Below are 26,544 nucleotides of genomic sequence, written 5' to 3'. Positions count from 1 at the left end.
CGACGTCATCGTTTATTCGTCCACGTTCGACGCACATGTAGATCGTCTTTCAGCGATTCTTCAAGTGTTCCGCCGCCTCTGTCTCCAGTTCAACTCGTCAAAATGTCACTTTTCTCGCCGCCAATCACCGTCCTTGGAGACCTCGTGGACGCCAGAGGCCCGCGACCTGATCCGGTCAAAATTCGCGCCGTTACGGACGTTCCTGTTCCGAAGTCTACCAAGGACGTTCGTAGTTTCGTAGGGCTGTGCTCTTAGTTCCGACGCATTGTGAAGGATTTTGCGACCATCGCACGTCCCCTTACCAACATCTTGAAGACGCCCCTTTTTCTTGGGGTCCTGACCCTGCTGCATCTTTTTCGCAGCTCAGTGCTCTCCTTACCACACCTCGAATTCTGGCCCACTTTGACCCGTCTGCCTCAACGGAAGTTCGAACTGGCAGTGGTCATGGCATGGGTGCAGTGTTACACAACGCCGGCGTGCACATGATCGCGTTACAGTATATGCCAGCCGACTTCTGTCACTCGCCAAGCGCAATTATTCAATCACAGAACTCGAGTGCCTCGCTCTTGTGTGGAATGTTGTGAAGTTTCGTCCATACTTGTACGGACGCCCATTCTGTGTCAACACCGATCACCACGCTCTCTGCTGGCTATCCTCTCTCAAGGAGCCCACGGGACGACTGAGTCGCTGGGCGTTACGCCTGCAAGATTATACCTTCTCCTTGGTAAATAAAACGGGACGCTTGCACCAGAATGCCGATTGTTTGTCCCGCTACCCCGTCGACGAACCGGCTGATATGGACGCCATCGCTTGTGTTTTCTCTGTGTCCTAGTTGCTACAAATCGGCAACGAGCAACGCCGCGATCCTTCATTACGAGCCCTCATCAACCGTCTGGAGTCAACACCTGGCGACGCCTCTCTCCGGATGCTCCTCCTTTAGGAGGGGACATTATACCGCCGCAATTTCGATCCACATGGCCTTGACCTTCTGCTCGTCATTCCATCGCACCTGCATTTGGCTGCCCTCCACCAACTTCACGACGCTCCCTTGGCTGGACACTTAGGCGCCTCGGGCACATACGACCGTGTACGCCGTCGATTCGTTTGGCCGGGTCTCGCCAGCTCCGTGCGGCGCTACGTTGCCGCTTGTGAGCCTTGTCAGTGCCTGAAGAAGCCCTCCACACCTCCAGCTGCATGTCTCAAGCCGATTAACATCCCACTCGAACCCTTTTTCCATGTTTGTCTAGACCTTCTTGGACCATTTCCTCTCTCGGGCGCAGGAAATAAATGAGTCGCCGTCGCTACCGATTATTCTACGTGGTACGCAATCACCAGAGCCCTCCTGACAAGTTGTGCTACTGACGTTGCTGACTTTGTTCTCTATGACATCATTTTAGTGCGCGGTGCTCCGCGCCAATTATTCACTGACCGTGGCGGCAGCTTTCTCTCGGCAGTCGTCGACGACATCCTCCGCTCCTGCTCCACACAGCACAAGTTCAACCATCCACAGACCAACGGCCTCACGGAGCGCCTCAACCGGACCATCACCGACATGCTTTCGAAGTACGTTGCAACCGACCATCACGACTGGGATCCTCACTTACGATATGTGACGTTCGCGTATAATTCTTCGCGTCACGACACCGCTGGCTATTCACCATTCTATCTGCTATATGGCCGAGGACCCATGTTGTCCTTGGACACTTTGCTGCCCTCGGCCACACGTTCAGCCACTGAATACGCCCGCGAAGCAATCGCACAGGCCGACCACGCGCGCCAGCTCGCCCGCACCCGTCTGGAGGCCTCACAGGAGCCTCAGAGACGCCTCTATGATTGCCACCATTGCGACGTGCACTTTTCTCCGGGTTCTCTGGCGCTTCTCTTGTCCCCCATTCGACGTGTGGGCCTTTTCGAAAAGCTGCTGTCGCGCTACACTGGCCCATACCATGTGGTGCGACAAGTGACCGATGTCACGTATGGAGTCCTCCCCGCCGAACTCTAAGCGTCGTCGTCAGCTGCAAGTGGCATCGTTCACGTGGTGAGACTAAAGCCATACCACACACATTTCACCGAGGATGTGCAGATTAAGCACCGGGACGGTGCTTCTACCACCGGGGCTGATGCTACGGAACAGCCGTCACAGTGTGGCTGCACTGAGGACGAAGAAGCCAACGTGTGCCTGCTTTATGCAGCGTCGCCATTTCGGCCTTCTTTAGCTTCCCTGTAAATAAGTTGTAGATAGCATTGGGCATCAGCTACACGTAACAATATGACAGCAATCACAAGCACCCGAGTCCTGTGCAACTAGACAGCGTAACCAGCTACCTGGAGGCTACCCGGTGCGACAGATAATTTTGACACGGAGCTGAGTGCGTACGTATTGTTGTTGGAGCTCCGACGGCGTCGCGTGCGAGCGCCCATACTTAATGTCACACTGCACGACACAGCCGAAGAAAGAGAAAGTAGAGGTGTTTGCGAAAAGCTGGCGGCTGCCTGTTGGCCTTGCGTGGCCGTCTTGAACCTTGCTCTACGCTAACAGTGTATGATCTTGTAAATAAACCCATCTCGTCCATAGCAATTTTGATGCACGTGCCGTGTAGATCACACTGGACGACCGAGTCATACTACCCCTCCAACGCAGCAAACAGTTGGACAGGCTACCATTGGGAGACTCTGACATAAGTGATTCGGACGGAGGCGACGTCTGCGAGGAAACAGCGGAAGAAAGCATTCGCCCAATGCAAGCTGTCTACTGGACAGCTCATCGAGAAGCACGTATATTCTCAGGCAAAGGGAATAGGGACGTCGAAGACTGGTTGAGGCACTACAAGAGGGTGAGCCGCCACAATGAATGGAGCGCGTCTGCGGAACTTTCTAGCGTTGTCTTTTCCCTTGCCAGAACTGTCTTTATCTGCTTCGACAATAACGAAGGCTCGCTCACAATTTGGGACAGCTTCGGTGAAGAGATAAAGAAATGCATTGGCGATTAGCTTTCGAAAAAGAAAAGGGCTGAACAGACACTTTCACGACGAGTGCAGTTACCGGGAGAGCCGTGCACTACCTATATTGAGGAAATCCTGAAGCTTTGCGGAATTGTGCACGCAAGTATGTCGGACGAGGAAAAGTTTCGACGCTTACTGAACAGAATTTCCGAAGATGTATAAATTTTTTTATCTCTAAGAATGACGTCACTACCCCTTCTGGCTAAGGTGTCACTGTCGTACGTTCGAGGCTCTTAAAACACGCCGCATTCTTCCCACGTTTGGTCGGCTGGACAACGCGACCAATGTAGCAAGTGTGGACGCATGTGCCTCTAACGACCTTCGCCTTTCGTCATATCACAAGAAGCCAACAAACACTGACACTAAGGGCAACATAGGGAAAATTACTTGGGCCTAATAAATGAAATAAAGAAACGATAACTTATCGTTTCTTTATTTAATTTATTAAGCACAAGTAATTTCCGCCATTTTATTGTGTTTATTTCATTTATTAAGCACAAGTAATTTCCCCTATGTCAGTGTTTGTTGGCTTCTTGTGATATGACTGATAAAAATCGGACCCCTCGGTTAAACACCTTCCTTCCTGTTTATTACCGTTACGTTTAGTAAGACTATTTATCAGAGATGATCTGGCTCATTTTCAGCACCCAGATGCCAACCGCTTGTGCCACTAATGCTCCGTTGAAGAGCGCTTCTTCGAGGCACCGGCTGCCTGGCCACGACCTACCTACAGCGACCATCCAGTTTGTGACAACACCCATGTCCAGAGCACCATCGTCCAGCAGCAGCCTACGAGTTTCGAACTTCGATATCACCGACAGCCGCAACGAGCGTCTCTATCCACCACACGCCTTGGGAATGGGTGCCCAACTTCAATGGAAAGCGCAGGCTGCCCATTTGCTGCAGCTGCGGGGCTCAGCGACACATCGCGACGTATTGCCGCCGTCACCCACACCGTGCTCCGCGATATCGCTAATATTTACCCCGCACGCAAGAAGCTGCTTCTTGGCAACCATTTGTCCCTTTTCGTCAGCAACTTCGAGAGTACACGCCAAAGAATGGCTCCCCGATACCTCACCACAGCCTGACTCCACCACGGACGTGGACACGTCGATCGCCATCTACGCATCACCGCTCGCCTACGCCGCCCTAGCTGGGAGACTAGCTGGTGCGACCGACGAAGGTGGGGTCGCGGGATGGTCACTTTCTCCAATGTCTCCGCTTATCGCGATGTTAAAGAACAAAGTGCGTGTTTGTGTCGATAGTGTAAATGCTGTGGCTTTCATAGATACTGGTGCTTTCGTGTCTGTGATGCGTCTTTCTTTCAAGGATCGCCTAGGACTGAAAGTGATGTTTGCTTGGGACGGAAATACCACGTTTCGCCGAGTTGGCGGTGAACTGCTACGCCTTGTGGGAATATGTTAAGTTGTCATAACCGTTACTTGAAAAGTATTTTGAACGGAATTTACTGCACATGCAAGAGGCACGCGTGACGCGATTTTTGGTATTGACCTTTTACGGCAGTGTTGAGCAATATTAGACGGCAGGGCTGGTGAAATTTCTCTCAACAGCAATGTCAGGCCACCAATGCTCGACAACGTTCCGTCCGATTGTCAAGAAGTATTTTCCGTATCCTCTGATGTACGTGTGCATGCGAAGACGGCAATGTCCATCCCAGTGACCTCGTCACGCCCGTGCTGTTTTTTCTGTGGATTAATTGAACCCGAATACATGAGCACTCTAAAGAAGAATGTACTTGTCCCTCACTCACTTATCGATGTCGTAGAAGGTTGTGCTAACAAGTGGACGGTGAATGTGTCCTCCGAGTCAGGTATTTCGCCTGGCGAACTGAACGTAGCAAGCTTTGAGGAAGCTGGTGTTGCAACCATTCGCACAGTTGTTACTTCAACGGAAGCAAGCTCGTCGCTCAGTGACCACTCATCAAAATTTAACAGCACGATTAACAAAATCCCTTCGCTCTTCCAACCAAGAAGCGCTTCAAAAGCTTCTTGGCCGCTTGCTTCAGTGTTTGACTTTGGACAAGAACGCCTACACTCACCATTGCACTCCCGTGTACACCACAGCATAAATACTGAAGCAGCATCGCCCATACGACAAAAGCCGTACCACATTTCTTCAGCCAAGCACAAAGTGATCGCCGAATAAGTTCCAGACAGGCTACAGTAAGGCGTCATCCAGGAGTCCAATAGTCCATGGGCAGCTCCAGTTAAATTGGTCAAGAAGACGATTCTTGGTGATTCTGCGTCAACTACAAGCGCCTAAACCCAGTGACAAACCAAGGTATGTCTATTGTCTCCCACGCATAAATGACGCCAATGACTGTTTACATTCTGCCTCGTACTTCGCTGTCCATCTGCGCTCAGGCTGCGGGCACATACCTAAGCACCCCTCAAAAAAGGAGAAGACTGCCTTTTCAACACCGGATGGCCTCTTTGAGGGTAACGTAAAGCCTTTCGATTTGTGGAATGCTCCGGCTAGATTCGAATGATTTATGGACACAATTCTAAGCGGTCTTCGGTGGGAAATGTGCATGTGTTACCTGGACGACGCTGTCATTTGCGGCCAGACCTTTCACGAGCACAACCTGTTGTGTACTGCGCGGATCGAGACCCGCGCAGGCGCGCAACATGGCGAGCAAGTAGACCAACGAGCTGCAGAACAGAGAATACTTTATTCGGAACAGCGCGTGCTTCTTATATGCACTGGCGGTTGCTTATCCGCTTCTGATAACTGACACTGAACGACGCCCGTCGGTGCTATCACATTCCGTCCCCCCCAAGTTAAGTTCATTTGCGAAAGTCCCCCGACTTGTAACGAACAAGTTGGTGCCGCTGTCGTGAACTTCTACGTGGTACGGCAGGGGGCTAGGGTGACGTGGGCTGAACGATTGCCTCATCCTCAGGATTTATTTTAAGATACTCTCGTTGACCCATTGGCTGATGGTCGCCTTCCATGGGCTGGTCCTGCTCGGGCACACCGTCGTGCTCCCGGGCATACCCGCCAGGACTGTCTGGGGGCCCGCGTACGGCAGGTGCTCTGGAATGGCTGGCTGGGATGACTGGAATGGGGTAGACATATCTGCGTGCTGGGAATAACTGGCCACACGCAGATGATCAACGTGAACGAATCCCACTCTGTTCATCGCGTCCACCAAGTACGTCACAGGGCTAATGATCTTCACTATTCGGCCTTCATTCCACGTTATTTTCTCCTCTCTGACAGTTTTAACGCAAATGCGGTCTCCTTCGATGAAGACGCGCCATGGAGAGTGACCTCGGTCCCGTTTAGCCTTGGACTTTTGCTGCCCCTTTAGCATGCCTTGAAACGATCGCTTTAGCAGCGACAGCTTTGTACGCGGCGGCCTTTTTGAAACAGTTTGACTGGTGACCGGCCCGTAACTGCGCATGGAGTTGTCCAATACGCAAGCAAAAAATGGTCTAGGCATTCTCGTAGCGTCCTGTGGCTGCCGGAAGAGCTATCATGGAGTAGTTGCTTACGCAGGTGTTTTTACTGTTTGCACACACCTCTCAGCTGCTCCATTAGACTGCGGGTGATAAGGTGGCGTGTATGTATAACGCACTCTTCATGACTGTAGAAAACCGTTGAACTCTCGCACCGTAAACTGGGGTCCATTATCTGACACTATCTGTTCCGGCAACCCGTATGCAGCAAAGAGAGTACGAAGCTGTTCAAATGTGTTCAATGCCGTTGTCGATTTCATGCGAAAGACATCAATCCACTTCGAATAAGAGTCGACACACAGCAAGAATGACGCGCCTTCGCACTCGAAAAAAATCCATGTGCACTCTTTGCAAGCAGCGAGCGGGAAATGACCACGGTTCCAAAGGGGCGCGGGGAGCGCTACCCTGCGTTGTCTGGCAGATTTTGCAACTTTTCACGGCGGTTTCAATGGCCGCGTCAAACCCAGGTCACCACACTAGGCCTCGAGCTAACATCTTCATTTGGAGTGTTCCAGGATGCTCAGCATACAGTAATGCCAACACAGATTCTTGCAGTTTGGGCGGAACAACGACCCTGCTACCCCATGTCACGCATCCTTGCTCTAGCGATAGTTCCATTCGTCTGGTGTGGTATGGCCGTAGCTCGGCTTCTACTTGAAGTGGCCATCCACTAAGAGTATGTTTGGCAACCTTGCACAGCACTTTGTCCTGTCGGGTAGCCTTGGCGACATCTCTGGCCGACAGCGGCGTCGTTTCAAAAACTGCCAAACATTCGGCCTCTTCATGCTCTGCTTGACTTGGAAGTGGCAATCTTGATAACGCATCAGGCACTTCCATTTGAAGCCTTTTCCGATACCCAAGCTCGTCACGATATCCCGCCAAGGTAAGCGCTCATCGTTGTATACGCGCAGCGGCCAAAGTTGGTATCGGATTGCAGGCACCTAGAATGCCGAGTAACGGCTGGTGGTCCGTCAAACGCGCAAAAAGACGGCCGTACGGATATCTATTAAACTACTTCAACCCATATATTATGGCCAACGCTTCTCTTTCAGTTTGTGAGTAGCCGCGTTCCGCTGCCGATAATGTTCGAGAGGGAAACGCAATGGGCCTTTCGTCCCCGTTTGGTTGCACATGCGAAATAACTGCGCTCAGTCCGTACTGGGATGCATTGCAACTGAGTACTAGCGGCCGCTTTGGGTTGTAGTAGCAGATTACTGAGCTCGACGTGAGCAGTTTCTTTTTGTGGAAAGCAGCAGCGCATTCTTTGGGCCAGTGCCACCACAGGCCTTTCTTTAAAAGAGCGTACAGCGGTGCTGCCACGGTCGCCAAGTTCGACAGGAACTTGGAATAAAGGTCATCATGCGCAAGATTGATTTCAGTTCCGTTGCATTTGAGGGTTCTGGCGCAGCCGTAATCGCTTTAACTTTTGATCCCAAAGGCTGGATTCCGGATGTCGATGTCCGGTGGCCCAGGTACCAAACATCCCTTTGAAAAAACTTGCATTTTTCCTCTTGAAGAGTTCCATTGTGGGCCTGAAACCGCTAGAGAATTTGTTCTAGCCGCTCTCGACAGTCCGACGTAGTGGTGCCCGAATGATGACATGTAGCATCCTACGTGAGGAATACAACTGAGAATTCTGTCCATAAGCGACCAATTCCGCCGGAGATCTTGCAATGCCAAAAGGCAGACGCTGATATTGCAAGAGCCCTTTGTGTGTGTATCGTCAAGAGCGACTTTCGTCAAGTATCGTCAAGAGTCTTTGCATAGCTCTACTTCCTGGTATGTAGAGGCTAGATCCAAAACGAAAAAAACACTCAAGCCCTCTAAAGCTGCGAATAAGTCTGTTAGTAGCGGAAGCGGGTAATGCTCTGTCTCCAGGACGGGGTTCACTGTGAGCTTACAGTCACCGCACAACCGTACATCCGCCCTCCATCTTTTGGCACAGCGACCAAGGGTGTTGCCCACTCGCTCCCTGTTACCCACTTCACGACACCGGCTTCCTCACAAGTATCCAGCTTATTTCCCAGAGGTTTAACAAGGCGAAAGGTGCCCTACGTGCTCTGCAGAACACGGGTCTGCTGTCCGGTTTTGTTAGTATTTTCGCTTTGAACCCGGATATTAGTCCTAAATGCTTGGAAAAAACCGGCGCAAATTTCTGTTTCAGCTCAGTTACCATGTATACTTGCCCTATGATGACTTCCCCTTTTCCTATGACTTCGTTCCAATTTACCCCTAGTCAACTCAGCCAGTTTCTTCCCAGTAGGCACAACCACTGCTTTCCTGCATCATCGACTATTATCAGGCGAAGGACGCAAGTCTGCTTGTTGTGTTTTACTTGCACGTCGACCGAACCAAGAACTGGCACAAGCTCGCCCGTTACTTTCTTAACAGATCCACCACGGCCTCCAGGGGCAGGTGCGCCCAGTTCTGCCTATACATTGCCTTCGGCATCCCCGTCAATGAGGCGCCCGTGTCTATTTGCATGGTCATGTTGTGGCCCTCTACATTCACGGTAACATAATACGCCGACTTGTTGTTGGCGATACCAGAAATCTCGAAATCCTTCTCCGATTTTTCCGTGGAGCCGCCCACGCTATTTAATTCTTTGCGTGGTTCGGTTCCCCGCCTGCACATCGTCGTGAGATAACCTTGCGTGCCACAGTTGTGGCACTTGTACCTGCGGTATCGACACGTTCTTTCCGAGTGGTTTTTTCCACATTGGAAACATTCTATCTGCTCTGTCCTGACTACTCGCCTGCGGTTCTCTGTGACGGGGCGTTGTTGGCCTGAGAATTTGCCTATTTGCCTGCTTTCGGCCGTCAGGTCCGCCTGATGCCCTGCTTCTTCAGACTTAATTTGTTGCAACTGTTTCGATGCCATTTGGCGGTTCAGAGCAATTTCGCCAGCCCCTTCAAAGGTCAGAACCTCGGCGTCTGCCGCAAACAGCTCCCGCTCGGAGTTCGCGCATTGCAGCCCCACTACGAGCCTGTCCCTCAAGGCTTGGCCAAGAAAGCCACCGAATGCGAACTTCTGGCTAAATTCGTCAGCTGGAGTATGAATACTGTTACGCTTTCTTGTTCAAACTGTACGTGGCGGTTGGGTCTGCACCTTTCCGCTAAGAATGGCTTTCCGGGGTCTCTAATGGTTCTTCAGAACCGCTTTTGCCTCATCGTACGTTTTACTGGACGGCGCATGGGGCACGGGCAGGTTTTTCAGTATTTCGCACGATTTCGTTTCTACGACCGTCAAGAATACGGCTAATTTCTTGCTGATGGCTACTTCATTTGCCTCCACATACAACTCGAACCATTCCATGTACGAGTCAAAACTTTCGGCCTTCTCGTCTAAACAATCGACTCTACCCACCTTTCACATGTTGGCCGCTTCCTCGAGGTTCCACCGCCCTGGCCTGGTTGCCTGCCCCGCTTGTTTTCAGCAGCCGCCGCGGTCCCGGGAAGCCGCTTTTGTCGATCCCACCCTCGTCGCCATGAGTTGTGTACTACGCGGATGGTGACGCGCGCAGGCGCGCAGCGTGACGAGCAAGTAGACCAACGAGCTCCAGAACAGAGAATGCTTTATTCGGAAAAGCGCGTGCTTCTTATACGCGCTGGCGGTTGATTATCGGCTTCTGATAACGGACACTGAACGACATCAGTCGGCGCTATCACACAACCAATGGCTACAAGTTGTCCTTGACTGCCTACGCCAAGCTGGACTGATGTAAAACTCCAAAAAGTTCAACTTTGGCGAGCGTCAAACACTTGCTTTTGAGTTTCCTCGTCGACAAAAAAGGCATCCGCCCAGACCTGTAGAAGCTTGCAGCCATTCGTGACTTTCAACAGCCGAATATCGGCGAAGAAATTCCGCAGTTCCCTGTGATTATGTGCGTAGTTTCGCCATTTTATTAAGGACTTTGCGCACCAAGCTCATCCGCTCACGACACTCCTTCACAAGAATACACCGCTTACATCGACTACTGAGTGTGAGTGCGCATTCTGTCAAATGAAATTACTGCTAAACTCAGCTCCAGTTTTGCGTCTCTTTGATCCTGAGGCCAGAAGTGAGCTTCACACCGATGCGAGTGGTCCAGCTGTCGGAGCAGTACTCATACAGATACATGGCGGACGCCAGCAAGTCATCGCCTACGCAAGCCGTACTCTTACCAAGGCTGAGCGGAAGTATACCGCAGCCGAATTGGAATGCATCGCGGTAGCGTTCGCCATCGACAAGTTTTGTCCATACTTGTACGGCTGCCACTTCACAATAGTGACAGACCACCATTCTCTGTGCTGGTTGGTCGCACTACGCGGTCCATCTAGCCCATTAGCTCGGTGGTCATTAAGGCTTCAAGAATACGACTTTTCTGTCGCACTGATGCTGACTGTTTATCTCGCCTTCGGTTAGCAAACATGCGAGATATGAACAATTACTCAGATTATTAATTCCTTGTTATCTCTGAACAGTTTCCTGAAGCAACCGCCTTCAAGCGGGAGCAACAGCATGACCCTTCAATCAGACCTATTCTTTACGCCACTCGGTCATCAGCATGGGGCCCAATATCATTATTGGTGACGGTTTATTCTAAAAGACGAATTATTCTGCTGACGGCGCTCTACTTTTCCTCGTAGTTCCCCGGGTATTGAGAGCTATGATTCTTCAGGCCATGCACGATGGAATCACGTCAGGCCACCTTGGCTTTGCCAGGACGCTGCACCGACTGCACCAGCATTTCTATTGGCCCATGCTCTGGAAGAAGGCGAAGCAGTATCTTTCCAGTTGTGAAATTTGCCAATGCAATAAGCAGTTAACGACTCCTTCTGCAGGTACACTGCAGCCAGTTAAGTCACCTAGCTTGCCATTTTAAAAAGTTGGTGTCGACTTGCTGTGTTCCTTCCCCAAGTCTACTACTGGACACCGCTCGATTATTGTGTGTGTGGACTATTTGACCCGGTATACTGGGACTGCGGCACCTGCTTCGGCTACACGAGCAGACGTTTCATCTTGCCTGCTGTACTCCGTGATTTTCCGTCACGGTGCTCCACGCATTGTGATCAGTGATCGTGGACGGAAGTTTACTGCGGACGTTGTGGAAATTAAAAAATTTAATTATGGGGTTTTACGTGCCAGAACCACTCTGACTATGAGGCACGCCGTAGTGGAGGACTCCGGAAATTTCGACCGCCTGGTTTTTTAACGTGCGCCTAAATCTACGTACACGGGTGTTTTCGCATTTCGTCCCCATCGAAATGCGGCCACCGTGGCAGGGATTCGATCCCGCGACCTCGCACTTAACAGCTCAACACCATAGGGGGGTTACGTGCCAAAACCACTCTATGAGGCACGCCGTAGTGGAGGACTCCGGAAATTTCGACCGCCTGGTTTTTTTAACGAGCACCTAAATCTACGTACACGGGTGTTTTCGCATTTCATCCCCATCTAAATGCGGCCACCGTGGCAGGGATTCGATCCCGCGACCTCGCGCTTAGCAGCTCAACAACATAGCCACTGAGCAACCACGGCGGGTGACATTGTGGAAAAACTACTACGTCTTTGTAGAGGTGCTTACTGGCACTAGACTCTTTACAACCGGAAACAAACGGCATCACTGAGCTCACGAATCGTACGCTGACTAATATGCTTTGCCAGGTATGTCTCGAGAAATAACGAAAATTCGGATTATAGTTTACCTGTTGTTACGTATGTTTAAGATACTGTCAAGCGTGAAGTCACAGGTTATGCGCCATTCTTTCTTCTGTGTGCTCGCAATCCCCAAAAGCTTTATCGACGCTATCCTCTCCTGGTCTCCGCGTAATGACTCTTCCTTAGGCCAGATTTTATGTCGTGCCGAAGAACCCCGTCGATTCGCCCGCCTCTGCGCTCTCGCCTCTCAAGATCGTGCCGACGCTCGTTATGACGCTGGACATATGCATTTGCTCTTGGGAACATTGTTTGGCTTTGGACACTTGTATGGAAAAAGGGGCTGTACACAAGATGCATGTCACGATACACCGGCACATACGTCACACCTAAACGCTTGAGCGACGTGACATATATCTTCGGAATCGTGATTTTCCACAACCGGCGGTCACGTATAACGCAAGTAGTGCACGTCGCCTGACTCAAACTGTACGTCATCGGGCTACATAACTCGCTCAGAGAGCTTCGTCTGCTCCCGGAGGAGCTGTCACGCTACACGACACAGCCGAAGGAAAAGAAAGTTTAAGTGTGCGCGAGGAGCTGGCAGATGCCTGTTGCCCTTGCTTGACCATCCTGAGCCTTGCTCTAAGCTAACCATCTATCATCTTGTAAAGAAACACGTCCCATTCGTAACAATATGTTTAAAAGTGAGCCGACGCACGAAAACAGCGTGAGTTGCCGCGTCGCAAACGAGGGGTGAGGATTGTCAGCGATCAAGCACGTAGAACGTGCTAAGAACATCGTCGACCTTAAACACCAATACCCCTGTCAGCCGGGGTATATTTAGTGACACTTCGAGCAAGTGCACTTTGCCGTTACTATCACCCGCAGGCTGTCAGACGCAAAGGTTTAGTGAAACTTTCTGTGGAGTAACTTTCTAGGAAGAGTTTTCGAGGAAGAGAGAGAGAGAGAGAAACAACTTTACTGGTCCATTATGAAATGAAACGCGTTAAGCGTCTGATGGAGTGGCTCCCTCTTCGCGGGCTCCATATGCTTCCAGGGCCGCCTGGCCCCTGTGGATCAGTCGGAGCTGGTCTTCCAGGGCGGGGCTGGACAGCATGATCTCGCATCGCTCGTAAAGGGTGGGGATAGTAGGGGGGTTAGTTGTGGGTATAGGTGGGGGTGGTCTATTGAAAACTTGCACTCTCCTATGACGTGCCGAAGGGTGCCTAATGCATTGCAGTGAGGACATGTGTTCTTATATCTCTCTGGGTATATTTTGTACTGGAGGCAGGGGTGGGGAAAGGATCCTGCCTGGATTTGCCTGTATATTGTTTGTTCGGCTCTGGTCAAAGAGTGGTGGGGGTACGGGAATGTCTTCCTGCCGTCCCTGTAATATTTGACTATATCTCTGTAATTTGTGATGGGTTGCCATCCCCTTGCCTCCTTCTCGTTGGCCCGGGAGTTTAGCGCTCGGGCCTGTTGATGAGCATATTCATTGCCCTCAACTAAGGAGTGAGACGGGACCCAAACTAATTCGATTGCTTGTTTAGTAGGCGTAGCTTTACCAAGAATTTTTAGTGCCACAAGGGACACCCAGCCAGATCTGTAGTTCTTGTATGCAGCTTGTGAGTCCGTGACGATCTTGGGGACGTTTGGCTGCAGGAGTGCGAGAGCTATCGCTGCTTCTTCTGCTTCCTCCGAAGATGGAGTGTAGATTGATGCTCAGGTGACCAGCTTTTCTAGCTCGTTGACCACGACTGTTGCCCTCGTGGAGCGTTTCGATAGAGAGGCGTCTGTATATAAAACAGTGTCGTCTTCCTCCAGGGCCCTGGAGATGGCTCTTGCCCGGGCGTCGCGTCGTCCGGCATGCCTTGTGGGGTTTATGTTGCGTGGTAGTGTTTTGCATTCCAACTTCTCACTCAACTTTTCGGGTAATTGGTCGTAACGGGTGTAGTGCCATTCTTGCCATCTTAGCTTGCGGAGGACGCTTCTGCCCGCCTTGGTCTGGCTAAGGCGTACCCTTTGATTGGATAGGTGGGATTCTACGAGCTCGGCTAGTGTGTTGTGGACTTCCATTTGAAGTAATTTTGTCGTGGATGAATTTATGGGAATACCCAGGGCCTGCTTCGTGGCTTTCCTGATTATTGCGTCAAGTTGTAAGACGTCCTTCTTGAGGAGCTGCAGGTACGGCGCTGCGTAGACGATTCGTGAGATAACAAAGGCCTCAACGAGGCGCAAGGTGTCCGATTCCTTCAGACCCCTCCGCCTGTTGGCCACTCGTCTGATCATGTTCAAGATTTGGTCTGATGTGAGCTTCATTTTTCTAATCATGGCTGTTGCCTTGCCGTCTGCCTGGATCAGGAGGCCCAGGATCCTGAGTTGAAGTACCGGGAGTATCCGGTTCCCTTCCAAAGTGATTTCTATGTCTTCTGCTTGTGTCCTTGATGCACGTGGTCTGACAATGGTCAGCTCCGATTTTTGAGGCGAACAGCAAAGGCCACATATCTTCACATAGCTGTTGATCGTGTCAGCCACTTTTGGAGCGTGTTTTCCATCCAGCCATCCGACCCTGCCCTCGCAGTCCAGAGTGTGATGTCGTCGGCATATAATGCATGGCCCAGACAATCTACTGATTCGAGAAGCTTGGGCAACGGCAGGAGAGCCATGTTAAATAGGAGGGGGAAAGGACCGAACCTTGCGGCGTTCCTCGATCCGCCAGGGAGATCGGTTGGGATGTCTCCTCTCCTATTCTGATCCTTGCCGTTCGGTTACGAAGAAAGTCTCGGATGTAGTTGTAAGTTTTCACTCCACAACCCGCGTTGCGCAGGTTGCGGAGGACACTTTCATGTGTGACGTTATCAAAGGCACCTGTGAGGTCTAGCGCTAGTATCGCTCGCGGCGCCTGCTTCGTTGCTCGCTTAATCACCAGTTCGTTGAGTTGTACGAGAACATCCTGGGTGCCCAGGTGTTGCCTAAAACCATACATTGTCTCTGGCATCTGATCGGTGGCATCAAGATGTCGCTGCAACCTCTTAAGTACCATACGTTCCATGACCTTCCCCACGCAGGACGTGAGGGATATCGGTCGCATGTTGTCGATGTGAGGTGTCTTCCCAGGCTTGGGTATGAAGCGCACTTCTGCCTCTTTCCATTCGTGTGGAAGATTGCCAGACTCCCAGACCCGGTTCATATACTCGAGCACCTGTCTGCGGGCCTTGTGCTCGAGGTTGTTAAGTAACTTGTAGGTAATGGTATCGGGTCCCGACGCGCTGCCCCTGTTGCTCTCGGAGATTGCCGAGATCAACTCGGTGCCAGTGAATGGCTTGTCTAACGCTTCATTGGTAGGTCCTGCGTAGTCGGGAGGTGCGATATCACCCTTCTCCGTTTTCAGGTACTTGGCCTTCAGGTCGTTGATGAGTTTGTCGGCACCCTCAGTATAGTTGTTGAGGGTGCGCGTGAGGCTTCGATTAGTGGCGCTCTTGCTGCCGAGCGGATCGATCAGGTGACGAAGGAGGCACCACGTCTTCCTGGTAGAAAGGGTGCCCCGCAGTCCATCACACACGCTCAGCCATTTCTCTCTGCACAGCTTGGACGCGTATTCCGCTGCTTGCTTGTTGAGATCATGGATGCGTTTGCGAAGTTTCTTGTTGTGTCCTTGTTTCTTCCGCGCGTCTGGTGAGGCTGTGTCGTGCTTCCCAAAGGTTGGCAAGCTTTGCGTCCACACAGGGTGTCTGCAGTGTGGTCGCAATTCTCTGGGTGTATTTTTCTACCAGCTCGAGTTGTTCCTTGGCCCATTCCCCATACGAATTGGTGCTGTTCGTGTCCTCGTCTTCATCGGCTGCTTGCCTTTTTCGAAGTTTGTCCCAGTCAGTTATCTTTGTTGTTCCCATTCGGGCCTTGAACGCGGGCCCCCTGATCGTAATATTGAGGAAATCTTTGTCCGACCCCAGGTTCGCGCCTGTGTTCTGCCACGACACGTCCAAGGTTCCACTCAGCAGGGTAAGGTCTGGAGTGGTGTCCCGGGTCGTACTTGTGCCCATGCGGGTGGGAGTGTCTGGTTCGTTGAGTAGGGCTAATGTGTGCTGATCCATGAGGTTCGCCAGCACCCTGCTTCTCTTGGAGCAAAATTTGTAACCCCATATTGTGTGAGGCGCATTGAAATCTCCTAATATCAATAGGGGTCGGCTGCCCGCCTCTCTCTTGCTGTCGAGTAATGTGCCCTCTATGTCGAGGTTCTTCTTGGAGGGCCGACAGCATGCGTTGAGTATAAAGATGTTGTCTTTGCTTCCTATGCCTCTGCTGTGAATTTCCAAGAGAACGTGTTCACACCCTCTCTGGGTGGTAATGTGCTGCGTTGCAGCTATGTTGCTTCGGACTAGTCTGGCTGTGCTTTTCTCACTGGGATCGGTGTATGTGACGTACCCCGCGTGTTTTGGTCGCGAGTTCATTTCTTGAATTGCAAGGATATCCGGTTTGTGTTCCGGATTATCTATGTATTGCTGTAATTCGCCTATTTTGTCCTTAATTCCTCGGCAGTTCCATTGGGCTAAGATCGTTGTATCTTCCTTCCTATTTTTACGCCTGGCCGCCATCTTGGCTCAGGTTGGTTGTCGTGAGACTACTCGCCATGCACGGTTTCCCATACGGGGCTCCCGTTTTAGCTTTTTGAGTGGTTAGTATGAGCTGGTTGACATTAGCTTCTAGCGCGTGAACTTGGCCATCTTGGACGTTATCAAGTCAATTTGGCTGGCAAGCTGTGTGACCATCTCGGTGAGGGCTTCAATGGGCTTGGCCCACGCCGGTTCCTCAGATGGACTCGATTCAATTTTCTCTGCCTCCATTGCTGTTACCGGGGGCTCCGGTTCAGGGTCCCTCTTGGCAATTTTGCGTTTTGTGACATCCTCGCTGCTTTTCGATTTTTCTAATGCCTCCATGCGCGCAAGAAGCGCGCTGATTTGCTCATTTTGCTTAACTACAAGCGCTTTGAGTTGCATGCATTCCTCACAATCTTTCTTGGGAGTCTGGGGAAGGGGAGAGAAATCTTTGCTGCTAAGAGCGATGGGAGATCTAACTGCCCGGCCCACCTGTTTAGCGGCGTTCCTCGATGGTGTCTGGCTTCGGGTCTTCGACCTTGAGCGCGACTCCCGGCGGCGCTCGCTGCAGCTGCTGCCGGCCACGTCACCCGGCGACGACGCTCTCAAGCCCGGCTTTGAGGCGCAGCTGCTGCTCCGCCCTCTCCGGCCTTCACGGGAAAGAGAGTGATTCCGGTACCCTGACATAGCTGCTCCCTCCCGACGTGGCGGTTTGGAGGTTTCTGCAGGCGTGTAGTTGGTATCTTTCCGCTCCCACCGGCGTTTCCGTACCACGTACAGGATCTTGAAGCGAGCTCTGTACACCTTGTCTGCGGTCAAATGTTCTCCTCCACAAAGGTCACACTTGGGGGTATACTTGTGCTGTTCATCGGGATTTCGAGCACCACATCCCCGGCAGATCCGGTCTGTTGGATCAGGGCAAACATCCATGCGGTGGCCCAGGCGACCGCACTGATAGCAGATATCTATCTGTTTTCTGTATAACGAGCATTTGGCGAGCAGGCCCCCGTAACGAACGGAATTCGGCACTTTGAGTCCATTGAAGGCGATCACCACAGACGTCATGTTAGAGATGCGGTTGGCCTCTACAGCAGTGGGATTATATTCGTTGACGATGTTCTCGCTGATTTCTTGAACCGTGTCTCTGAGGGGGACGCCTCGTATGACTCCTTTGGTCATGCCATGGGGGGGCGATTCGATAGGCGCTGACCTCGTGCTCATTTCCTTGGACGACAATCTTGGTGACTCCTACATACCGGTTAGCATTTTCTCTCTTTGAAGTACTGATGACAACGATGTTTTGCTGGTAATTTGGGCATATCACGTCCCGGGTCCATTCTTCTTTGGTGACTCCCGCCGCAGCGTAAATGGCCCGGCCAACTCCCATATGGCCGACCTTGCAGATAATCAGACCCCCGCGTGGTCTCACCACGATCTTGGTATCGTCTCGGGCCAGTGCAGGCATGCGCGCTCTCTTGATTAACGTATCTTTGGCGTGCTCGGGTCTACGACCGGCACCGGAGGGTTTTGATTGAAGTGCATTGGGTAGACCTAGGTCTCGCTGACGTGGTCGGGACTTGCGTTCACCGGCGATGCGCCAGCCCAGGGTTCTGGTTACTCCTTCAGGGTGAATATCCTCCCCCTCTGTTTCAATACTCATGGGAGTGGCCATGATGCAGGTAGAGTTCGGAATAATGTGCGTTCTAGCAGCGACCGCCTGTCGGCCGCGGCGGCTAGGCCAAGCGGTCGGCGGAGCAAGCCTAGGCTTAGCGACGACTCGCCTTGGGTGGGCACACAATCGTCCTTAAAGTCCCAAAAAATGGTCCTCTACCTTAAAGGCAGGTATCCTCGTGGTCCTGATGACTACACGGAACACTTGGTGCAAGATTTTTTGTAGCACAAGGTGATAATCCGGCACAGTCATCGAAAAACTGCGAAGCCGATGTGAAGCGCGTCCCACCGGTATGGTATTGTATGCTTCGCTGTGTTGAAGAGTGTAGGCTCGGTAGCAATGCGTCAATAAAAAAATAAAGGCTCGCGACAGAGTCAGAACTAATCCTAAGAGACCGTTTTCGCTTTCGATTTCAAAAGCTGTGAGCGTTCTTGTAGCATCCGTGAAGCAAAAAAGAAAAAGACAGGACAAATAAGAATGCTTAAAACATTGATTTTCGACGGATTCCGCGACATTGTCTTGGTGAAACGAGGATATGTTTCCTGGTTGTATCTGCTCAAAACAGATAGGTTTGTTAATGGGTTCACAGTATTTTTCTTTTTGATGGCGGAGGCCCTTGTACATAAGCAGCTTCTCCTAATAAAACGGTAACCATTTCTAAAACTCAAAATGCCGACACTCAAATCAGCCCCTGTTGCTTCGCAGGTCGTCAATGTCATCAATCCCCAATCATACTTCGTTTTGCCGTCCAGTGCCACTATACCCCAAAGGGCACTCAGTGAAGCGAAGTGTACTCGCTCTATGTATTAACAAATTTGATCGTCTGACTAGTGTAAACTTCAAAGCTCCTTCCAAGCACTGCAATATTACCTACTCCTATAGCTATCCAGGTTGCCGGCTATTTTATTTACGAAAGTATATCGTGATAAAAGAAATCACACCTAAATATCGTCATTGCAGAAAATATAACGCGTGTTCGATTGCACAATTCTTTTTAATGAGAGAGACATATTTGTTCTTTATATGCCCACTTTCCTAACCATTAGGTAAGCATTAAAAGGGAAGCATCGCCATCTCCCGGATATGCCTGATGACAGCATGACGTACACACATGGGCCAGAACAAGAAAACGAGTGATATAAATCGTCTCACAATTGATAGCGTTCCAGAACTCTGGCTTTGATATTATGGCGGCTTATTTGCCACGACGTACACAAACATCAAACGTTTCGCAAAGCAACTATATCCTAGTAATAATAGTCATCCTATAATGCTGGCAACACAATACAATAATTTTGGGATAAAATAATGTTGCGGGGAACGTCAACGGCGTTCCGCGCGAATTTTTTCTAGAATGAATTCGTCTACGAAAGCGAACAAACGAGAATGCTGACCTTGTTTCACATGGAATTTGTTAAATTCCCCTTTCCTTTTTTTCCGTTCCCGCTTCTACATTTTTGCCCTGTCGTAAGGTGTTTTAGTTGAGAATCTTCGTAGCCATTTTTAGTGGTAACAATGCTGGTACACTTAGGAAAAGATCAGTTGCCGGCGTCAATGTGGCCGCTCACTTGCGTATGCGACCCGAAAGGACTGGCGCTGGTTGGGTGTGGTGTAAACAGCACAGCTCGCTTACTCGTAGCCGCATACAGCAACGACAGCCCATGCCACACCATTGTGTTCTTTTGCTCTTGATAGCTGAATGTTAATCAGCCTACAAGCAGCCGCTGCGAAAGTTTCTCAGTCCACGAAAACTAGCTTTCATATCAGGAGCAGGAAAATAAGAAAAGACACCACGAATTGTTGGGACACAAGAAACCGCGCCGAAACGGACGATGGGTGATTTGTAGCCAACATATCCTTCGTTTGTTCTTTTCCCATCGCCTTGCATATACGCACAGGTCTTCTATATACACACGACGCTATTTCACAATAAAATTTTACTTTCGAGCCAGTGCCAGTGTTGTGTTTCTGACCGTCCATCACCTTTTTAAACGTCTATAGCCTTCTAAAATACATTGACACGTGTACTTGTTTATCGGGTGACCGCGTTTTCGTTGTCTAAGAAATGTTTTCGCTTAGCGCAGCAGGACGCACCTGCATGTGCCTGAAGTTTCTCGAATGTTATCGATGGTGCTATCCACAGTCTGTTGTTATCAAACCTTGTGTAATCTTATTGCATGTATGCACGACGCGAGTTGTGTAGTGATTTCTGGAAGACACGCCGGCACCAGCGATTAATTTGGAACCTTTGATGACTAAAATGTAAAAGCCGACGCGCTTTGCTCGCTGATCAGATTTTCGACAATCGCCCGCTGTTTTTGCCGTTATCGTTTTTCTCTTAGTGTAGCCCGTTTTGGAGTACACAGTTCACACAATAAAACGCTAGCTTCGTCATTCAGTGTTTTGCTGCTTTCGTTACCGTCACTACTACGTGGCAATATCAACTTCCGCAGTTCTTGATTTTCTGCATGACACGAAGAAGCCGCAAAAGTAGGAAGGACGTGAAAGGAAAGTTTTGTTACTTTACACGTGTTGGTTCCTCTTATGTCAAAATACTTGAGCAATTTGTACCTTTTGTCATGCTCTCTGTCGCCTACAGATGCTTATCTCTATGCAAGCGCTTAGTAAGTGCATTCCTACCCCATAACTACGGCTCCACTGCTTCAGTAATTTCTCGGGTGTACCTGCATTGACTTCATTGCTAACGATGTCCGCCAACAGCAGCGCTTGGCAAATAGTTCTCTTTATTCGTTCCACAGAAATAGACGTTTTGCATTGATGTCGTCGTGGCTGCCATCCTTGAAAGGCTCCGTTAACAACTACAGCAAAAAATCGTAAGAGCACGACTGGCGCGTCTGGTGCAGTGCGAAAAATTTATCAATGATAAGTCTTTAAGAAAAATCTCAAAAATCAAAGCAATCCACGCCTGATGATATGGCCACTGGTGTCATTGTGGCTGCCATGTTCGAGTACTAACAAGATGATGTACCCATTGAAGTCGCGTGGAAACTGTTTATCCTTTTTCACGCCGCGTAATTTTACCATAAAACACACACCTTATTCTGGCTAGCGATACACTGCAGTCAAAACACGTTCGCCGACGCCACGAGATTTGCGACAAATATGCGTCACGAATGCGAGCATACGGGCAGACGCTTAAAGCTCAAAAATTAGATGCAGTGCTGACATAGCGGCTACGTCTCTCCCAGCGTTCCAAAATCTCGCGAACCTGATTAGACATTCCTCTCGTGTTAAGCCAGGCTGCAAAACTTAGTCAGCGAGTTCGCGTTCACTATACGGTGCAATTATACGCGATACTCATTTTTAAGTTTTACGTAACTTTTAAAGAAGTTGCCTGTTGCAGATAACATCGATCTGGTCCATATGCTGGATTATTAGAGAAGGCGGAGATTGATTGCTCGAGAAATCGAAACGCATATTCCACTAACACAATATCACTAGAGACCTTCCAAATTATTCACTATTCGACACTTTTGCAAATTCGCGAATTGTTGCCGGTAAGTTTGAAGGCGCACAGACTCTGAATGAATTACCAGAATGGCACCAGTTTGTAGATATTCACCATCAAACTCGCCGTAACAAACACTGTTGCTCCACCTAATGCTGTAAGAAAATGCTCTCTTATTTATTGAAGCGCAAAAATAGTAATTTCCTTCCACACTTTGAGAAATAATATCTCAAAACGGATGTCATCTCATAGGAATTCATTTCAAGTGAATATATCTTGAAAATTCACCGGGTACAATAGGTAAATGGGAATATGTGATGTAATGCAACTAACTAAAGTTATTTAGAGAATTTTTGTGAATTACTAGAATATGTGTATAAATTTTTCGTTCTACCAATGTCCGCCTCTTCGAATAATAACGCTCAAGGACAGGAATTAGGCTATCTACCACAGGTGATTTCTTTTAAATAAAGAATGGGTAAAATTTAAAAATTATGACCCAGTACATCGACAGCACAGACAGCTATGGTCACAGGTTGGGCGGGAATTACTTAGAAGGGAATAATTTGTACCTTCACTTCTGGTAGCCTATGAACTTTGCCTAAATGACTAAGCTTCTGGAATTGCGGTTATTTTATTGAGAAAAGCGCTGTTTGCAAAAAAGCTACAGAAAGTAGACGCCCTGTAGTGCTGCCTGGGACAGTGGTTGAAATTGAATTTTAGGAAGGTTGCAAATGGCCGATGTCAGAATGTTTAACCAAAGGAGTGAAATGCGAAAATTTGTAGGTGGGCTTCCCGCACATCGAAGTTGCTCTAACCAAGGGGACCATGCTTCTGCAAGTATCACTTCAAAGCTGAGGCATGCATCTTCAAATCTTGGGAAATGTTAGGAAGGGATTCTATCACTATAGTCCATACGCTGACCCAATATTTATGATTCAAGCATGAAGTCCGCCATATGTGTTAGGTAAAACGGCGATAGTAGATGAGCGCGAGTGCTGGTTTTGCACATCACCTTTTATCTCATAATATACTCTGAGTTTTCATAACGTTTACTTTCGTCTTTACTTCTGAATGATATATTTGTTTTCTTTTCATTACTCATCACACCGGGTGCATTTTCCCGGTGATAACGCCTTTTCGACATCATCAGACTCAAAGACGAATTGACATTGTATGAAAAATTGAAATCGGTCGCTGAGAAATACGGCTACATTTTAGGCATTCTTAGAAGCCACAAATTCCTTCAATGCTATTTATACTGCTCATATTTTTCAACAGATGACATGTTTGGAGCAAACTTCAGATTGCTCTATTTAGAATATGGCAAGTCTTCTCTCTTCCGAGTGATGGATGTGGGCGCAGGTATGTACGCCAGGCGGCTCAAGAGGTTTTTTATAAAGCTACTTTGCAAAATTTCTGTGCTTTCCCACGTGCTCTAGTTTGACCGATCATTCGACAGAAATCAGGCATTGTAGTTACCTGTGCTCTTTTATTGCGCTTAGCCCGAACTGGTATAGCCCTATCCAGGGCAGGTAACAGAAATTCACGCTGTTGCGTTTGTAGTCATATACATTAAATTCTGCATGCAGGAGGACACGAAGGGCCGACTGAACGAAACTAACAGAGAATGCGAGAAATAAAAGGAAGAACGAGAGGAAAGAAAGGACGGTGTCGAAAAAAGGTTGATTTGATGTTTCAATATGATGCGCCTAAAAACGCATTATCCGGAAGAATTAAGAAGTGCCGCGCCATCAGTGCTTGTCTTGCTAAGTCACTTCGCCACAATGGACGCGAAATCCATAATGGTTAAAGTAAAGTATACGTATGAGTCGTAAAAGGTAAGGGGCAAAAATTCAGCTCCGTTATTCGAATTTATTTAAGGCATTCCTTACTGCACGTCAAGGAAGCCTACATTCCGACGTAACCAAACAACTATAAAGCATGATGCCACTATGACTAAAGGATCATGTAATTGGAACTGGTTCTCAGCAATAGTGACGGCTGACAAGTGTTGTCCGATGACCGTTTGCCATTTTTCTTTTTTCTCATAAGCTCCAACTTAAACGTAATGTTTTTACCTTTTAATCTGAAACCTAGGCGCAAAATTAGGAGAAAGAATGGGGCACAGCAGGCTGTTCACATTTAGGACAACGTGTAAATAGTGGCGGATGTGCCCGTTTATTTAGTGAGCTATCATACTTCAAGCAGTGCAAAGGCCAGATTTACAAAAGAATCAACAGAAGTTTTGATCAGGAAACAAAAACGTGCGTGCACAAACACGCCGTCAATCACCTTCCGAGTGAGTTCCCTTTCCTTAAGCCTCTAACCGGCAGCTCAACTATATTGTTGACCTTACTAAAGTGTCTGCAAACATACAAAACCAAATATTAGTCGGCGCCCGTCAATTCCCCTCACGTAATGTACCTGCTCAACAGTAGTAGTCACAAAAATGTCGACCGTGAGCTGCAGGAGACGCTTTGGTGACGAAACTCGGAGGCCTCGTCGGTATCGTCTTAGCGGATGGGGTGGCGTTATTATCGCTAATGCGAAATCTTTTCCCTTTGTTTAAGAAAGCAATTTTTTTCTCCATTGATGTGTATCTCAAGAACACAGATTTAGCTTGTCAAAGTAAGCACCAAACGCAAGTTTTCGATCATACATTTTCCTCAATCAGCTTGTCAACAATATTTTAGACCCGCTGTATCTCATTTAGTTTTCAGATAAACCCTCTCATATTTCACTTGATATGTATGTGAACAATATCAACAAGAAATAAAGCAATAAAAAGCATTCTAAGTGAGGCCTTTCTTATCTCGCGAGTTAAAGGGTTAACACAAGATTTTGATTTTACGTTCATCATAATTTGATGCTTGGTTGGTTTTAACGAAGTCTATAGATAGATTATTATTCTATAGGTGCACAGGCACAAACAGATACGCATATATTACTAGATAACCTGCATTCAGGTACAACACAGATCGCTTTGGACACCGCAAGCGTTTCCACAAAGCGAAGAACCCCCTGCGTCCATCAAGACATGCGGAGTGCGTCAGCCTGCGAGCCTTCGTGCGTGCGGACGAGCTCCCACAGAGGTGCTACCTCACCAATGGGAAGCTACCGGGTGTGCTTTCATTAAGAGAGGCCGCAAGCGGCGTTCGAGGCCAGAGGTTCGCAGCAGAGGGCGTTTTTGATCTTCCTTCGCTGCGCAGACGACAGAGTGATAGTCATTAGCCCTGAGAACAAGTTCGTCCTTTAATATATAGTTCATTTTTATACACCTGTATTGACTAAAGTCGCTAAATCAAAAAGTCAGTGCGATTGTTTTGGGGTCTATGCGCTGACTATAGACAATTCGTCGAAATTTTTTTAAAAAAATTGCGGAGCCTCTAACAAAACTTACAAGAGATGATGTACCCTTCGTAGGACAAAGCCAGCAACAGAGCTTGTTTAATGAATTAAGTAAACGCCTGCAAATGTCTCCAATTCTTGCTCATTTTGACGAGACAGCTGACACATACACACGGACCCCAGTAATGTGGGTCTCTGTGCCATCCTGATCCAGTGGCAAAATGGTGACGAAAAGGTCATAACCTACGCTAGCCACACCTTATCGAAAGCAGAGACCAACTATTCAGCAACCGAAAAAGAATTTATCGCCATAATCTGTGCCATAAGTCAATTTCATCCATATATATATGGCAGACCATTCAAAGCAGTAAGCAATCACCATTCGCTTTGCTGGCTCGCGAACCTGAAAGACCCCTCTGGAAGACTATCACGCAGCACTAAAAGAGGCAGACGACTTTCCGGACGTAGGCATTGTCGAAGCAACTAAAATGCAGAACACCAACGTGTCGACGAAAAATTACTATAGTTATTAAACACCTCGAAGGATTCAACATCCAGGTACCCCGTAGTTTTACCAGAGGCCTGTCAGCGTCCTGTCTCAGAGGAAATGTCCTATACAAGAGAGACTTCAAACCAAACAGCAAAAAGTGTGTGCTTGTAGTGCCTGGAACTATGCGCCAAGAAATTTTACAAGCATGCCACGATGAAGCCACATAAGGACATTTGGGCGTGGGTTGAAAATACGCCAGAATTAGTTTAAATTATTATTGGCCCAAACCGTTAGCTTCAGTGTAACATTATGTGAAGACTTGCCGCGAATGTCAAAGGTGAAAATCACCGTCTGTGAAACCGGCAGTCCTTCTACACCCTATAGATCCACCGAAAATACCATTTCAACACGTTGTAACGGACCTTCATTGGTCCTTCCCTACATCTTCATTTTAGAAAAAGTGGATTGTGGTGGCTACAGATTGCTTAGCCAGATAGGCTTAAACAGACTACCTGCTCCAAGGAACGGCGGCTGAATTGGCCAAGTTTTTCGTAAACATAGTCCTCCGGTATGGCCCTCCAATCGTCGTCATTACTGATCGGGGAATAGCGTTCACAGCGCAACTTATGCAATGCTTGAGGAGGATCACTCATACTGACCATAGTAAAACTGCTGCCTATCATCGTGCAAGCAATGGTCAAACTGAGTGCCTGAATAGAACTCCCGCGGACATGATTTCTGGGTATGCCGATGTAGAGCATAAGATGTCGGATGAAATTTTACCCTGCGCCACGCTTTCCTATAACACAGCCGTACAAGAGACAACCAGACTCAAGCCATTCCAAG

The 26,544-nt window shown here is 49.0% G+C and overlaps 1 protein-coding gene across 1 annotated transcript in view; it reads left to right on the top strand.

Annotated features, from left to right (window-relative positions):
- LOC142578047 (uncharacterized) overlaps positions 1-26,544 on the top strand; it is a 92,724-nt gene that overhangs the window by 35,613 nt on the left and 30,567 nt on the right. The window contains exon 4 of the mRNA XM_075687465.1: positions 23,139-23,222. Within this exon, the coding sequence (XP_075543580.1) occupies positions 23,139-23,222 (84 nt within the window). The remainder of the gene's footprint in view (positions 1-23,138; positions 23,223-26,544) is intronic.

The sequence above is a fragment of the Dermacentor variabilis genome, chromosome 4 (genome assembly GCF_050947875.1).
Source record: "Dermacentor variabilis isolate Ectoservices chromosome 4, ASM5094787v1, whole genome shotgun sequence".
Classification (NCBI taxonomy): Eukaryota; Metazoa; Arthropoda; class Arachnida; order Ixodida; family Ixodidae; genus Dermacentor; species Dermacentor variabilis.
The sequence above is the reverse complement of the archived record's forward strand: the minus strand, read 5'-3'. Positions and strand labels throughout refer to the sequence as shown.